Source organism: Miscanthus floridulus, unplaced genomic scaffold (assembly GCF_019320115.1).
Source record: "Miscanthus floridulus cultivar M001 unplaced genomic scaffold, ASM1932011v1 fs_473_2_3, whole genome shotgun sequence".
Lineage (NCBI taxonomy): Eukaryota > Viridiplantae > Streptophyta > Magnoliopsida > Poales > Poaceae > Miscanthus > Miscanthus floridulus.
This window is the reverse complement of record NW_027096799.1, coordinates 1-15,956: the sequence shown is the minus strand read 5'-3', so window position 1 is coordinate 15,956 and position 15,956 is coordinate 1. Positions and strand designations below refer to the sequence as shown.

Below are 15,956 nucleotides of genomic sequence, written 5' to 3'. Positions count from 1 at the left end.
CTATACAAAGTACGATGAAGAAAAAACTGGAGACGACGCTAAACCAAAATCATATATACTATATATATTTGTAGTACCTACCAAAATCAAAAGGAAAAAAAAAACTGGAGACGCTGAAGTCGTCGTACTTTGTAGTACCAACCATCCGCACAGAGAAGTACTGCCGGCCCGCTTTGACATATATTTGAAAGGTTATTAAACCAATCTAATTTATGGTGTAACACTACACAAAAAGTAAAAAACAATGAACCTTATCGCGCCATCACATGGGAGGCATAATTAATAAACTACTGGTCAAATAAAGATGAACGCCATAAGGCCATCCCCCCCCCCCCCCCCCCCCCCCCCCCCCCCCCTTCTTTCATTTTCCTTTGTTGACGTAACTATAGTTATTGACGTAAAATCCAGTCACATATCACAAAGTGCTAGCTCGTTCAGGCTGCACATGGCCTACCACGTAGTGGAGGGGGTCGAAAACAGGGAGGTTATCCGGCAAGTTAGTCATGCAGATCCAATGCTCATTCCTCACCCGGAAATAGCATAAACACTTCCTAGGAAGACATGTCAGCGAGAAGCAGTCTGTTTGGGAGGCCGTAAACGATCGTGGATTATTTACTGCTGGCTGATTTGGTGTGAGAGAAAAACACTATTTCTGACGGGAAATTTACGATCGTTTACGAGCAAACGAACAAGCTGATAACGGGATTGTTCTAGGACTGGCAAGAATGCTAACAAATCTTGTCGAAAAGGGGTAGTGCACAATAGAGGGTTGGAGAACCTAAATAAAGGATGATGGTAGTAGTAGATTGATTTTTAATCGATAACGATGGTAAACAGTGGCATATGCTCTCAGAAACAGGCTGCACCTGCGCGCATGACTTCGCATGAAGATTCCATTTATGAATTCATGAATCTAGATTTTTTTAAATGATAATCTTATCTGTTGCTACATATATTCTATCCTTACACTAGAATGAAAACTCTTTATGTTTATTTTATCTTCTGTTATAACCCTCAATTTGTCATTGTCTGCACTCGTAATAAGCACTATAATGGCGTAACAATTATTTAAGAGCTGCACCACGTCGCTTAGAAATTGGTTGTAGAGCTTAAAGTGGTAATATAAGATGAGATAGTGATCTAGCGTCAATAATTATTAATATTCAAGACTTATAATCATTGTTTAATCGAAAGAAATCTCAAAATACGAATTAGTTATAGCGACCTTTGGTGTGCACTAATCTCTATTTCTGAATATATTTGAATTTTCTTATTAAGGAATTATACATGTAACAAATATGTTTTTGTTAAAGATTAAGTCGCTATGATTATACTATCAAACGTCTTAGCTGGAATGTATAAATTATGGAAAATAACCTTTATAAGTTATATTTCATGGTTGTTAATTAATACTACAATTTTAAATGATTCAAATTTAAAATAATAGAATTTCGGAATAGAAATGCTATACAACACACATGTGTTTTAGCAAAAAAAAACACATTGATTTTTTTTGTATCTCTCTTTCTCACTGGTGACCACCGTCGCCGGTGCCGGCGACCGGCGAGCTCGCCCCGGTGTCCGCGCCCGCGCCGGCCATGGCAGTGGCGGTGGCGGCGGCGGATCTGTGATTTGTCCTTTCATAGAAAAAAAAATCTATGATCTGTGGAGGCTGAAGGTAGAAAAAAAAAGGTGGAGTCTGATCTTAATCTTACGATGAAAAAATTCATGTGTTGTAAAACACACGATGGTTGTGCGGTAGACCCTTTCGCAAAGTGGCACTGCGGACTTGCCGTTGGCAGTTGGCGCGTAGCAGTAGACCAATAGTGACGAGACACGAGCGTGCGCGCCCACCGGCTTGTAGTACAACTCGTGCTGCACGCATCGCCCTCCCCCTCCAGGCCGCCAGGTTGGTCGGGTCGCCAACCCAATCCAACCCCCCACGGGCCACGGCGGCACGACTAGACCGAGAGTCCGAGACCACTGCGCCTCCGCCGCCCTCCGCCGCCGCCTCCCGTCCCCAGTCTCCCGCTCGCACTCTCAACAACAACAAACAGGACGCAACTCATCCCCGCCGCGAGCAACGCCAATGCTCCGGCCGCTTCACGCTACAGCCGCCGCCACCGCTAGCTAGGCCCGGCCGGCTCCTCCCATCCCATCCCCTCCCCAATGATGGACCCGGCCACTCCCGTCCTCGCGCTCTCCAAGGCATTCGTCTCCTCCCGCACCAAGCCCTTCCTCCTCCGCCGCGGTCGCCTCCTCGCCCCGCTCCGCCTGTCGCTCCCCCTTCGCTGCCTGCGCGTCCGGTCCCCTCCTCGGCCTCCACGCCGCGCGGCCTCGCCGTGCCGGGCGACCTCCTCCTCATCTCGCTTGCGCGGCTCGCGCTCCGCGGCCCCGGACCCCCCGAGGCATCGGCGGCGCCTCGGCGGTGGTTCGCGAGCGTCTCGGCTGCCTCGCCGCTCGCGTCGGGTGGTCCGCCCCGCGGCGGTGGTGGCGGTCCGGGGAATGGTGATGGTGACGGCGGTGGCCGTGGTGGCGACGGCTGGAAGCGCCCGCGAGCTTCCCAGGGAGCGGGTGTGGTGGAGGAAGCGGCAGCGCAGGGAGCCGATGTCATCGTCCTTGACGTTGGGGTATGGCTATCCCTAAAGTACGAGTATACACTGATCACCTTCCACTCTTAGAAAAGGGAACATATTATGTGTGATGACATAGAAGGAATTTTTTAGAACTTTTTTAATAGGTTATGTATATATTCGTACTTGGCTAGTCAAACACTTGTAATTAGTACACATGGATTGTTACTCTACCCGCTTGTTACTGGTTTTTCATATTTAGAATTGGATTGACATAACAAACATTCTCATAGCACCAAGACGATCATGAATCAGCAAACAAATCACCAATGATTATCTCTTGTGCCAACAACCCATCTAACCAGCATTGTTTCTGGGTCAATTACTAGAATCTCCAACCAAATAATATTTGTTCTGAATTAATAAAAAAATATAAGCTGTCATTTGTGTTCATGTTTGTTCTTACATGCTACGATTTCCGACCACCTTGTAATCTGTAGCTATATTAGCCACTTGATTAGCTTCATTGCAGGGAATGTCATGTGGTGGATGTGCAGCAAGTGTTAAACGCATTCTGGAGAATGAGGTTAGCTAAGTTAGATCAGCATGCCTCAGATATAGAGCTTTTGGCCAAGTGCTTATTAGCTCTCTACTGTTTCTAGTTGTGCTTGTAACTCTGTATGTGCCTGGATTTTTCAGCCCCAGGTGCGGTCAGCAACTGTTAACCTTACCACTGAGATGGCAGTCGTCTGGGCAGTGCCCGAAGATAGAGATGTTCAGGACTGGAAGGAGCAGTTGGGTGAGAAGCTTGCCAATCAGTTGACGACATGTGGTTATAAATCTAATCTTCGAGGTAAACACTGCAATAATTGGTCAAGTACTGTCGAAGGGCTAAACTTGTACGTTTTAGTTGGGAGTGATGAGGCAGTTGAATAATGGATAGCAGGATAAGTGTTGTTAGTTTGAAACTTCGAATAAAGAGCTAGATAATACATTTTCTCTTCAATAGAAAATGTTGACGATCATAACTCAATTCTCTTAAGCATCTGGATGTTCTTCTGGATATATTAAATGGAGAGATGAAATGGTGCTTTAGAATTCCTGTTGCTTGTCAGTCAATCTTGTCTTGAGATACATGAATGCAAAGTCTTCTTTGTTCACATGGTACTCTTGAGCACAGACATGTTACAAATCTTTAATATCCACTTGTTGCTTCTATGTATGTTCAGTCTTATGCAAATGTCTATTTTATCTGCAGATTCTTCAAAGGTCGGTTCACAAACAGTTTTCGAAAGAAAGATGCAAGACAAACTTGAACAGCTGAAACAAAGTGGTAAAGTTTTTTGTTGAGACGAGTACCCATCAGTTTATGAGCTTCTCCCAGTCCATGATGTTTTTATAGGAAAATTTGCAATCATACCACTGTCCACTGGTCATCACCCTTGTTTGCTATTTTACCATGGCATGTCTCAATGACAAGTGGGTCCCGATGCCACCTGCCATTGAGACATCCAGTGCAAAAATAGCAAACTGGGGTTTGACCCATTGGTATGTTTGCAAAGTCCCATTTTTTATAATACAAAGTGTTAATTTTATATCTGACACGATGCCCTGTTTTTTCTTCTAGGTAGAGAACTTGCTGTATCATGGGCATTATGTACGGTTTGCCTTCTGGGACACATTTCTCACCTTTTTGGAGTTAATGTGCCATTGATGCACCTCATTCATTCCACTGGATTTCATTTGTCTCTGTCAATATTTACATTTGTCGGTCCTGGTCGAAGACTAATACTTGACGGGCTAAAGAATCTGTTCAAGGGTTCTCCAAACATGAATACACTGGTTGGTTTAGGTGCTTTGTCATCGTTTGCCGTCAGCTCAATTGCAGCCTTCATTCCGAAGCTGGTAGCTCCTACTCTCTTTCTCTAAAAGATATTTTTTTTGGGGTTTGTTGCATGCTTTGCAGATATTGTTGGCCAGTTTCATAGTTTAAACTCCTTTTGTTACCCTCTAGCTCTATAATATTCTCTGTTAATTGCATCATGGCATATGGCCAATGTGTCAGTAGTTTGTTTATATCATTTCATTTTCCTGCAGGGGTGGAAGACATTTTTTGAGGAACCAGTTATGTTGATAGCTTTTGTTCTTCTAGGGAAGAATCTGGAGCAGAGGGCAAAGCTTAAAGCTACCAGCGATATGACTGGACTGCTTAGTATTCTTCCATCTAAAGCACGCCTAATGGTGGATAACGATGCTGAGAAATCATCATTGATTGAGGTCCCATGTGATACTCTTGCTGTTGGGGACTACGTTGTTGTGCTACCTGGGGTGAGTACAGGCTGTAAAGCATGCACAAACATGGGTGATAGTTTCTTTTTCCTTGCTGCATATGGCTTTCACTACTCTTTACTTGCATACTAAATAGTAAACATGCGTGCATACTGTGGCAGCAGTTACATATCCACATATAAAAAATTCACTCATATGATGAAATCTTTTATGAATGGTATGATGCTTAGTTGCTCACGCTGATCTTGTTGGTATGATCCTTTGTTGCTTATTTCCTCACCATACAGGATCGCATCCCAGCAGATGGTATTGTCAAAGCTGGAAGGAGTACAGTTGATGAATCAAGTTTGACAGGTGAACCTATGCCTGTAACAAAGATAGCAGGGGTATGTATGTCTCTAAATGCCTCATTTTTTTTTTTCTTAACACGAAGCAACTGTTCTTATCTCATCATCTGGCTTGCTGAATTCAAGTAACATCTCAGTTTAGCATCTTATTGTGCTGAATATTGATGATTCTCCTCCTTCGTTAGGCAGAAGTATCAGCAGGAAGTATTAACTTGAATGGTAAACTCACTGTCGAAGTTAGAAGACCTGGTGGTGAGACTGTCATGTCTGACATACTTCACTTAGTTGAAGAAGCCCAGACAAGGGCGGCCCCTGTTCAACGATTGGCTGACAAGGTATAATATGTGAACTGATTTGTACTCGTATGAAAACTAGTAGTTAGGAGGTATGATGTTCAAAGCTTATTTATGCCTTTTGTCCTGGTAACCATCTCAATCATCTCCATGGGATAGGACTAGATATGTGTGAATATCATGGTCAACAGTAGTTCATGGGTTCTGTAGAGCTTTTTAACAGACAAAGTAATGTCAGAATATGGGTGATTGATTACTTCATCTTATTGTTTTTTTTACCCTTTGGTATGGTTAATATTTAATGTCTTATTTTAGCTGGAGCACTTCCTCCTCTCTTCAGGCACTCAGTGCATTCCATTATATGTTAAGTTCCTGATCAATGGAAATATTGGTTCTGTTATTCTTTTGGTACTACCTCTTCCATGTGTTGGTGCTTGTGGATTTTTTTTTTAACTTTCTTGTGGAATTTATTTGATTGTCCGTACTGTTCTGGGCATCACTGATGGATCATGGCTGCTTTGGTGGTGTTTCCATGTGGATGGGTTTAGTAACAGTCTTAGAGAGGCCCTTTCTTTTCCACATTATTATTGTGGCCTAAATTAGTAATAGTTTTACTCTATGATTCAATGTCAGTTTTATTGTTACACAGGTTGCAGGGAACTTTACATATGGAGTCATGGCACTTTCTGCTGCTACTTACATGTTCTGGAGTATTTTGGGTTCACAACTTGTACCTGCTGCTATCCAACATGGAGGTGCAATGTCTTTGGCATTGCAACTTTCTTGCAGTGTTCTGGTATGATACAAGGAAGATATGTTATAGCACCCTTGCTTTGGCTATTTTACTTTGAATGAGCGAAATTTCTAGTTCCTAAAACTAGGTGGCTAGTATATGAAGATATGCAAATCCTTCATTTGAAAATGAGGTTTTGTTGAGCAAAAGTATGTTCTGATTTCAACTGCAGCTATTGCTTTTGAAACTAATTACTCTCAGGATTCAAAATTAGAATTGTTTCTTATCTTATAAAAAAATATAAAGGGTGTGACTTGATGAAACATCCTTTGAGTGTAGATATTTGAGCTATCATGTGCATTAAGAATATTTAGTTTCATGGGTGTTGCTTTGATGAACCACACATAAATGCACAAAATCCCTAGCAGTTTTGGATCCTGGGTTTTGATACTTGTTTATGTTAAATTGATTTATGTTGGACTGCAGTGCCTGTTTTCTCTGTAGAGAGAAAAATGTCATCCCTGTGTTATTCTGGTGTCTAATTCTGTAGATTGATTATGCCTCTTCAAAGGCTAGTAATATTGCTCCTCATTTGCAGGTAATTGCTTGCCCTTGTGCTCTTGGGCTTGCCACACCCACTGCTGTACTGGTACGAGACAAATGATATTAGAAATTTTTGGTTGAAATATACATCACATCAATGTTTATTCAGTTGTCATTTTGCCAGGTTGGTACTTCATTAGGTGCAACGAGAGGACTTCTTTTACGTGGTGGGGATGTTTTGGAGAAGTTCTCTGATGTTGATGCCATTGTGTTTGACAAGACTGGAACTTTAACAATTGGTAGACCTGTGGTAACTAAAGTAATAGCTTCCATAGGCATGGGAGATGCGAATACCAAGTTGAGTGTCTCTTATGTACTCTGGATTTATATGTTGTACTTAATTACACTAGGTTTGTATTCTGATATACCTACTTTGGACTTCACATCTGATTGAACATCTTTCTGGAGAACTTACCTCTTACCTGTGAATAGGGTGCGACAGAATGCAATTTCCAATGTATTTCCATTGAAAACGTGCTATATTTCTCATGGATTTTTCTCTGTAAACCTAATTTTAATAGATGTCAAAGTGAAGATTATTTCTAAGACTTTCTTGTTGACAAACCATATTCCCGTCATCAGGGATTTGGGGGCCAACCAGTGGACAGAGGCTGAAATTCTGAGTTTTGCTGCTGGAGTGGAATCAAATACAAACCACCCGCTTGGAAAAGCCATCATGGATGCTGCAGGGGCTGCCAATTGCATCGTTATGAAGGTAGTCATAGCCAAAGTGCGCAATAAGTGTGAGCTTAGAGCGACCTTAATATGAAGTATGAACTAAGTGGGTATTCTGCAAGTTATTAAAAACTGTTTCAGGATAAATGTTTTCTCCACTTGAGTTATAATCATGTCTGCTGAACTGCAATCTTATAATCAATAGTAAGATGTTTCCCATACTTGCTCCGGACTTCTTCCAAACTTTCTTTACACATTATTATGGAATGGGATGACCTATTTTATATTTTTATCTTTTCACACTATTTACTCACTTGTTACAAATTTACCTTTCTGGTTTTTGCCCTTTACTTGTGCGTGTTGTCACAGGCAAATGATGGATCCTTCATGGAAGAACCAGGATCTGGTGCTGTGGCTACCATTGGTGAGAAACAGGTTTCTGTCGGAACATTAGATTGGATTAGAAGGTACAAACGAATTTCTTATTCTACAGCTATTCCCTATGCTAAATTCACTAACAACATGAGACACTTTTAATCGTCTCGTGTTCCTGCTATACCTTCTGTAAGTGCTATCTGTTCTAAACTTTTCTCCATGCACTAGCTATCATGTGCAATTGTATGTTGTACCAATTGGAGTCTGTTCACTAGTAAAATTGTAACGTTTCAGGCATGGGGTCGTTCACAATCCCTTCCCAGAAGCAGAGCATTTTGGCCAGTCTGTTGCATATGTAGCAGTGAATGGTGCTCTGGCTGGTCTTATTTGTTTTGATGATAAGCTCAGGGAAGATTCTCGTCAAGTAATCGACACTCTATCTAAGCAAGGAATTAGTGTATATATGTTATCTGGGGACAAGGAAAGCGTTGCTATGAATGTGGCTTCTGTTGTTGGTATCCAGGCAGACAAGGTAACATCAACTGAGTTTTGTTGTTGTGTTTTGTTCTTGTGAATGGTAATTTTTCCCAGTTTTCTGTAGTAAAGTGGTTTAATTCTCTGGTGTTTGGCATTAAAGTAGACAGAATGAACATGTTATGAGGTTGCTTGCTATCTCTTTGGCTGTTATGTGCACCAATTACGTCATCTGTACCAATCTTGGAGATGCACCACAGATTATGATTCTATGAGTTTCAGATCGCCGCAGAAATTCTAGTGACTATTGTTTTGAATTAATTACCAGAAAAATATGAAGTCATTTGTCATCAAGTTGCCATGTCATGTACTCCTTTTTATAAGGTGTGCATGCACTCCAAGATTCAAACTCCTTAATCTTTGACCAAGAATTAGCCTAAGAATTGTATAGGTTGTAGAAGATCCTAACATGATTGATTTTGGCAGATGTGGATTCCTTTCTATATACCCACTCGTGTGGTACTTCCTACTATTAATCTTATCATATAAGATACATCTGTCTAGATATCGACATACGCATCTAGAAAGCCATGTGCTTTGGAAGCAGCTCATACACTAATGGTACTGTTGAAGGCTGTGCTGGGTTAAACCATGCCCTACACTTTGGAAAGGAGGGAGTATAACTTAGGAAGAGAAACTTCCCAAAGTATAAATATGTGAAATCACTAAAATGTTATTGTCAGTCAACATCAACATCCACTTGAAAATGGTCTGTTTGTGAAGTGCACATACCCCCGCTTCATATTTTAATAAAACAAGAGCACAATTTGTATATAATAGGTCATTAGTTTATAAAATGAAAAATAGGTGGAAGCAGGTTCGTAAATAGATAAACAAAATATCTGGTAATCAGATTGGAACTGACTGAAGCACAAAAGGCAGCTCAGGAAAAACTGTTTTTGTGTCTTCCATTTAGATTGTTTTTGCTAGCATGACTTTTTTATTGCCATTTCAGCATGGTTCACTTATCTGTGTATGTGGGAAAATGTCTTAGGTTCTTGCTGAAGTTAAACCACATGAGAAAAAGAAGTTCATATCTGAACTTAAGAAACAGCGCAGGTTAGTTGCCATGGTTGGTGACGGCATTAATGATGCTGCAGCACTAGCTTCAGCTGATGTTGGAGTTGCAATGGGTGGAGGTGTTGGGGCAGCCAGTGATGTATCTTCAGTTGTACTTTTGGGCAACAGGTTATCCCAGGTAATTTCTTTCACTACAGTTTGGAATTTTCTGTAGCAACCAGGTGTAAAACATTGCAGTTGTTTCTTTACATACCTGACGTTGCTGTATAACTCAACGAATTACCTTTTCCCTTAGTCCCCTACGAGTATGATTCTTAAAAACCTGCCCCTTCGATGCAGCTCGTTGATGCTTTAGAGTTGAGTAAAGAGACCATGAAGACAGTGAAGCAGAATCTTTGGTGGGCTTTCCTGTATAACATTGTATGGTTCTATCTTATCTCTTAGACATTGGCTTCTTTTTTTAATCTAACAGATTAGATTTAAAATGATAATTTCCTTTACTCGAGCATTTTGGAATTATTATTGTAAATATTATGAAGTGCCCTAGAAAAGAGAATCACTGGGTTATGTACAAATTCTGCAATGTTTGCTGTACGTTGAATGTGGTATAGGCTGTTAACTACGTCATCACCAAAATGCTCTTAGACTTGAATTTCATATTTATTTTGACATGTACTTTTTATTACCAACTTAGATTAGAAGTATACTTCTCTGACCTCTGCTGGCGCATTCTCATATAGCTAATCACTTTGCAGGTTGGACTCCCCATTGCTGCTGGAGCATTGCTTCCAGTTACGGGGACGATACTGACACCATCAATAGCTGGAGCTCTAATGGGTTTTAGTTCGGTCGGTGTGATGGCCAACTCGTTGCTTTTGAGGGTGAGGCTGAGTTCAAGGCAGAAGCAAGCGAGCCAGGCTGACACCAGGCGAGAGCAAGCCATCTCTGATGGTCCATCAGAAACTACTGATGAGACTGGAAAAAATTACTCATCGAAATGGAGGAGTACCTGAGTAGTTCGAATCTTAGACCATGTTCATTCATTCATTCATGATGATTTGGACACGGTTCGGTAACATGGGCCACTGAAAAGACCACGGTTGGGTGCCAATGCCACGGATTCCTCAGAAGTGTAGAGCAAAGGTTGGGTAGTGTGTGGTGTAGCTTCACTAGTTGTCTAGTTCCCTTGGCCATAGATGGTAGTCGTCAGTTGAACAAATCAAAACATTGACTGTAGGATAGGATAGCTTGGATCAGCTCCTGCTGGCACACTGCACGACCTTTTTATATTCAACAGTTCTGCCTAGCTCTTTGTAGCTTGTTTTATTTTTTTTTCCGCCCAACCCTCATATATAATTAAAGTTGCGATTGTTCTCAGCGGAGGTGGTGAGTCTGAGTGCTGTTTTTCACGGTGCCGCATAGATAAGCTTTATAGCTCGTTGCCTTGCGGAGTAAAAGATTATTGAAAGCCAGTATTCAGTGATCAAAAACATGTCGGCAAGAACGGCATCCGAGTCCGAACCAAAGGTCGTCTCGAGACAGATATTTCGTGTTTTCTTTTACTCAATGGTGGCACGCTCAGTTCTCATAGGTACCGTCAATAGATGCACACAGAAAGGGCTTATTCATTAAAAAAAAACTGAGAAGCGGTGCAGGCATTTTAGCTGCAGTGAGCAGTCTGCATTCTGGACCATATGCAAGGTTTGCTTGCCTTCGACAAGTTGCCACACCTCGTGTGCCCAGTGCCCACGCCTCTTGAGTTCAAACGATATTCAATACAATCAGATATTTCAAAAAAAAAAAAAAAACTATTCAATTGAATCACCAAAGAGTCAATTGTGCATTATGTAAGCCCCGCTCAGCTATACAAAGTGATATGCTATACTATCAGAATACATTGCTACATGCTTTACTACTACATCGTCACCTGTATATGGTGTTTCAGCCAACAAATTAATAATGAAGCTACAAACAAGCTAAATTTACTGTTTGAAACGTCATATACATAGGACTAGAGAGGGAGTACTACGATTCCAAATGCAGGCCAAACTTCTATCTTGGCCTAGTTATAATATATGAAATATTACATGGATCGACTCGCATAGTCGAGGCTACCAGATTCATCGTGGAAATACTTATATAACCCTCTATTTAAAATAGTTTACTTAACCAATATTACAAATTAAAGTACTAGTTAATCCTCTATCACATGTCACATGCCTTTATTAATACACCAAACATCTTAAACCTGAGACTTTGTAGAGCTCCAATTAGCTAATATTATAGTCAAGTGCTCTGGTACAAACGAAGTGTAACAGTTGTACCCTTACATACTACCACAAACCGTTAGTATGTTACCATAAAAACCTTATTTGACAAATACATTTCCAGATAGAGAAGACATGTTAATAATGTGCCTTGGTACAAGAACATTGAGTTCATGGATTTTATTACTGATTGCTTAAGAGAATGAATAAAGCTAGAGCATCTGATAGCAAAAGGAGTCACTCAACACTACCAGAATATGAAAACATGATAGAGTAGAAGCAGAATAGTTTCATGATTTGTAAGGCATCATTGTGCAAAAATTCTTACCAATCATGAGATCCATCTGGAATTTCATGATTTGATTCAGAACCTTTTCAAACAAAAATAAAGACTGCATCAAGATGGTCACTGTCAGCAGCATCAGCATCGATACAATATCAGGCATCGTCGCATCATCAGCTGCACCATTGCCATATCAACACCAATGACAAAGACTAACAGCAAGACATCATCCACCATAGTCGGTCCCGTGCAATACCATTCTACCAGTAAACAGCAACCCATCTCACGAACAGATAACTAGAAAATGCACAAATGTTTTAACAAATTAATATGACAGGTATCATGAAACTGATGCATATATGAAGTAGATGATGCAGTACAAGGGTATAAAAACACAATAGAGGTCGAAATACAAACCAACAGCATATTTTTGACAACTGGAAAACACAATTCTAGAAGTAATTAAAGGAACAACTAGCAACCTTGGATAGTGGTTGATTGCAGATTGCCACTTCCATTGTGCTCAATCAACCTTCTCAACATTCTGCAATCCCATGGAAGATTGTTCTTTAGGCATCACCAGATCAACAAGCTTCATTCCTGATGTGAATTTGCTTTCAAAAGTAAGATACATGAACAAATGCATGGGCAAAAAACTAAATAGCTAGCAGTTAAACACCAATCTAACCTTGCCATCGCTGCCTGGGCTGTGGGAGCTTGCACGCTTTGGTGATGGAGAAACACTGCGTGACAGAGGTGAATCTTTTCCATTGGTATGCTTTTCAGGAGTGGGGCTCCTCCGTGGCGGTGGGCTCTTGTGAGGGCTAGCACTACGCCGGGCAGGTGAAGCACTGTTGAAAGAAACCAAATTAGAATTTGGGAACATGTAAAGAATAACCAAATGGTGGAACTGCAAATTGGTATTGAGGAACCTATGGTATGAGCGGCTTCTACTCCTGCTTCTGCTCCTACTCTTGCTCCTGCTCTTGCTCTTGCTTCTACTCTTACTCCTGCACTTGCGCTTGCCATCATCTCTTGCTCTACGACGACTTTTGTGGTCAGGGCTTGAACTCGGACTTCGGCTTCTACTTCTGCTCCGACGACGATAGTCCCTGTCTCTATCATGGCCATGCCTTTCTCTGCTCCTGCTCCTGCTGCGACTTCGCCTTCTATGATCTCTGTCTCTGTGCCTAGTTAAAACAATGCATGCACTATAAGTTGCCTAGACTGCTGATCTAGTAAATCAAAATGAAGGCAGTTAAGGATATGCTAAATTGATATATTAGAAATAATGCTTCTCCGCGAATAAGGTGAAAGCAGTGTTAATACCGACAGTTTGCTTCTCTGCAAGAAAAGCAAAGGCAGTATTCATGTCGACACTTAGGTTCAGAGAAAGAAGTGAATGGCTACAGCAGAGGCCTGGAAGGAGGGATAGTTACCAGAGCAAAAGGGGGGTAAATACCATAAAACACAATTTAAAGTAATGCTGGAGATAATGTGAAAGGAACTAAAGTCTTCACCTTGGCCTTGGACTACGGCTTCTTGACCTGTCTCGTGATTTCTCAACCCCCTCTTTGACCCTTCCTTTGTGGCTACAGAAACAAAACAAAAAAAACAAAGCAGGGACGAACTATGGTGACCTGAATGAAATAAGTAGAGGATAAGATAAATGGAAGGATACAGTCTCTTGCACACAGCTTCAGGAGACAAATAAATTCAAGGAGGAAAAAAAACTACATTCTGTAACAGAGCCTAGTACATGAGATTGAATGCAAGTGTTGTCTTTGAGTTGTATACATTTAACTAAACAAATTTTACACAAGCTACCTCATGAATGCATATGGTAGACTAGATGTACAGAATGAGTACTGTATGGGTACTGGAATTTTACCTTAAGAAAAACAAGCTATATATCTTAAAGCTAGATAAATACAATGCTCGACTGTTCATACATATTATTAGAGAAATGATTCTCTCAACCTATTTCCTGTACCAGTAACCCAAAAATATACAGAGAACGACAAGAGTTTTGCTGATTTTGTTTCTGGAGACTCGTTTTAGTAGTTTTGAACTAAGGAACTAAGAACAAAGAATCTCCAAAATGTTCATTCACATTATCAAGACTAAATGAAATAAGGCATAACTAGTATATTGGTATGCTCATGCCAGAAGATTAAACTAAAACGTATTTGGGTAACAAGAGATAGATAATCAGTCATCAACCATCAACAAGATCACAGACAAATAAAAAATCAAGACACATCAACCTAATCATATTCCTTGTTGTTAGCATATATTTACTGTCACATCAAATAAAGAGTGGTTTACAACAGATGAGATAAGCAACATGGTTCATATTGTTATGTTAACTACATAAACACCACAAGTAACAGGATGTCAGCATACAGGTGTGCCTACTCACATTGGCTCAGCATTGGGGCCGTACTTTGCAAACTGCACCATGATGTTCCTCCCATCCACATTACGGCCTGCACAAAAAAAAAACGAAGTTCAGGTACAACTATCAATAGAAGCCCAAAATCCCCACAGGTGGAACACGGTTAAAACAAAAAAGCAAACCCCACCATCGAGCCGATCTACAGCCTTCTGCGCCTCGTCGGCATACTTGTACCGCACGAACGCGAAACCCCTCGAGTCCCCCGTCCTGCGAGCAACCGACAAACAAAACCTAAGGAAACAGCCATCGAACCAGCGCCCCGAAAATTCAAACCGACGCCTCACCTCCGGTCCCTCGGGATGAAGACGTCGACGACCTTGCCGTAGCGCTCGAAGAGCGGGAAGAGGTCGTCGGCCGTGGTGCCTGCGAAGCGGATGAAGACGAATACGAGAAGGAAGCGATTAGAGAGGGCGCGCGCGGCGGCGCTGAAGGAGCTAGGGTTAGGTCTAGCTCACGGAAGCTGATGTTGAGGACGAGGAGCGAGAAGGTGTCGCGGATGTCCGGCGGACCCGACCTCCCGAAGTGCGACATCGCGGGTCCTCCTGCGGCGCCGCCTCCGACGACGGCGAGGCTAGGGTTTATCGCTCCCCCGCGGGGGAGAGGGACAGCAGCGGAGTCGGGTGAATGCAAGTGGGAGTAGGTGGGCTCAGCGAGAGGGAGAGCTTCTTGATCCGCTAGCTGCTTGCACAGCAGTGCAACGCAGGTGCAGCGCAGCCAGTCGCGCGGGAAGGCCGTTGCGCCGAGGCCTGCTGCTTTTGGAGGCCCAGCCGGCCCATATGGGGAGCCGTGGAAATGACCTGGACGGCAGAACGCGATGGAAGGCCCCGTGTCCTCCGCCTTCGCGGGCCAGCGACAGCGACTTGCGAAATTTTGCCGCGCAAGGAATGGGCACGGTCGCACGGATTTATTTTAAAAAAAAAACACTCAAAACAGTTTATATCTCATCCTATTTTTATCAAGGATAATAAAAGTAGCCACCATTGATATACAACTTGAAAAAAGCCTACATACAAAAATTACAATAAATGATTTGTACAAGCAATGTATATGTAGTATCGAAAAGCCTAAGGGCTAAGTACTTCGACTCTCCAAAAATACGAGAGGGTGAAGCATATTGAAAAGCCTAAGGGCTAAAGACTTCGATCCTCCAAAAATAGAGAGGGTGAAGCATATCGAAAAGCCTAAGGGCTAAGGACTTTGACTCTCCGAAAATGCGAGAGGGCGAAGCACATCGAAAAGCCTAAGGGCAAAAGACTCCGACCCTCCGAAAATATGAGAAGACGAAGCATATCGAAAAGTCTAAGGGCTCAAGACTTTGACCCTCCGAAAATACGTGAGGGCGAAACATATCGAAAACTCTCAAATAGACAGGTTCTTATTATTTCACTGAGAACACTCATCTCTCGCTAGCATGCATTTGTGGGTATTTACTTTGGGAAACCTTTGCGAAAGGACGTTAACGAGGCAATCCTTTGTACCCCATTAAACTTTATTTAAATCTTTCCC

At 41.9% G+C, this 15,956-nt stretch overlaps 1 protein-coding gene and 1 pseudogene across 1 annotated transcript; one reads left to right on the top strand and one right to left on the bottom strand.

Moving 5' to 3' along the window:
* Positions 1-2,033: 2,033 nt before the first annotated feature.
* On the top strand, positions 2,034-10,832 carry LOC136531900 (copper-transporting ATPase PAA1, chloroplastic-like; annotated as a pseudogene).
* Positions 10,833-12,290: 1,458 nt separating this feature from the next.
* LOC136531898 (serine/arginine-rich splicing factor SC35-like) lies at positions 12,291-14,996 on the bottom strand. The gene is made up of 8 exons (XM_066524561.1): positions 14,906-14,996; positions 14,735-14,813; positions 14,578-14,657; positions 14,415-14,481; positions 13,513-13,584; positions 12,925-13,182; positions 12,681-12,843; positions 12,291-12,592 (listed from the first exon to the last, which is right to left on the bottom strand). The coding sequence occupies exons 1-8, from the start codon at positions 14,979-14,981 to the stop codon at positions 12,587-12,589; spliced, it is 801 nt and encodes a 266-aa protein (XP_066380658.1). The 5' UTR covers positions 14,982-14,996; the 3' UTR covers positions 12,291-12,586.
* Positions 14,997-15,956: the final 960 nt, after the last annotated feature.

Coding starts and splice junctions, on each gene's coding strand:
- LOC136531898 (XM_066524561.1), bottom strand. CDS start 14,981: ATGTCGCACTTCGGGAGGTCGGGTCCGCCGGACATCCGCGACACCTTC. Junction 14,482..14,577: donor GGCTGTAGATCGGCTCGATG/GTGGGGTTTGCT, acceptor TTTTTTGTGCAG/GCCGTAATGTGGATGGGAGG. Junction 13,183..13,512: donor AGCCGTAGTCCAAGGCCAAG/GTGAAGACTTTA, acceptor TGTTTTAACTAG/GCACAGAGACAGAGATCATA.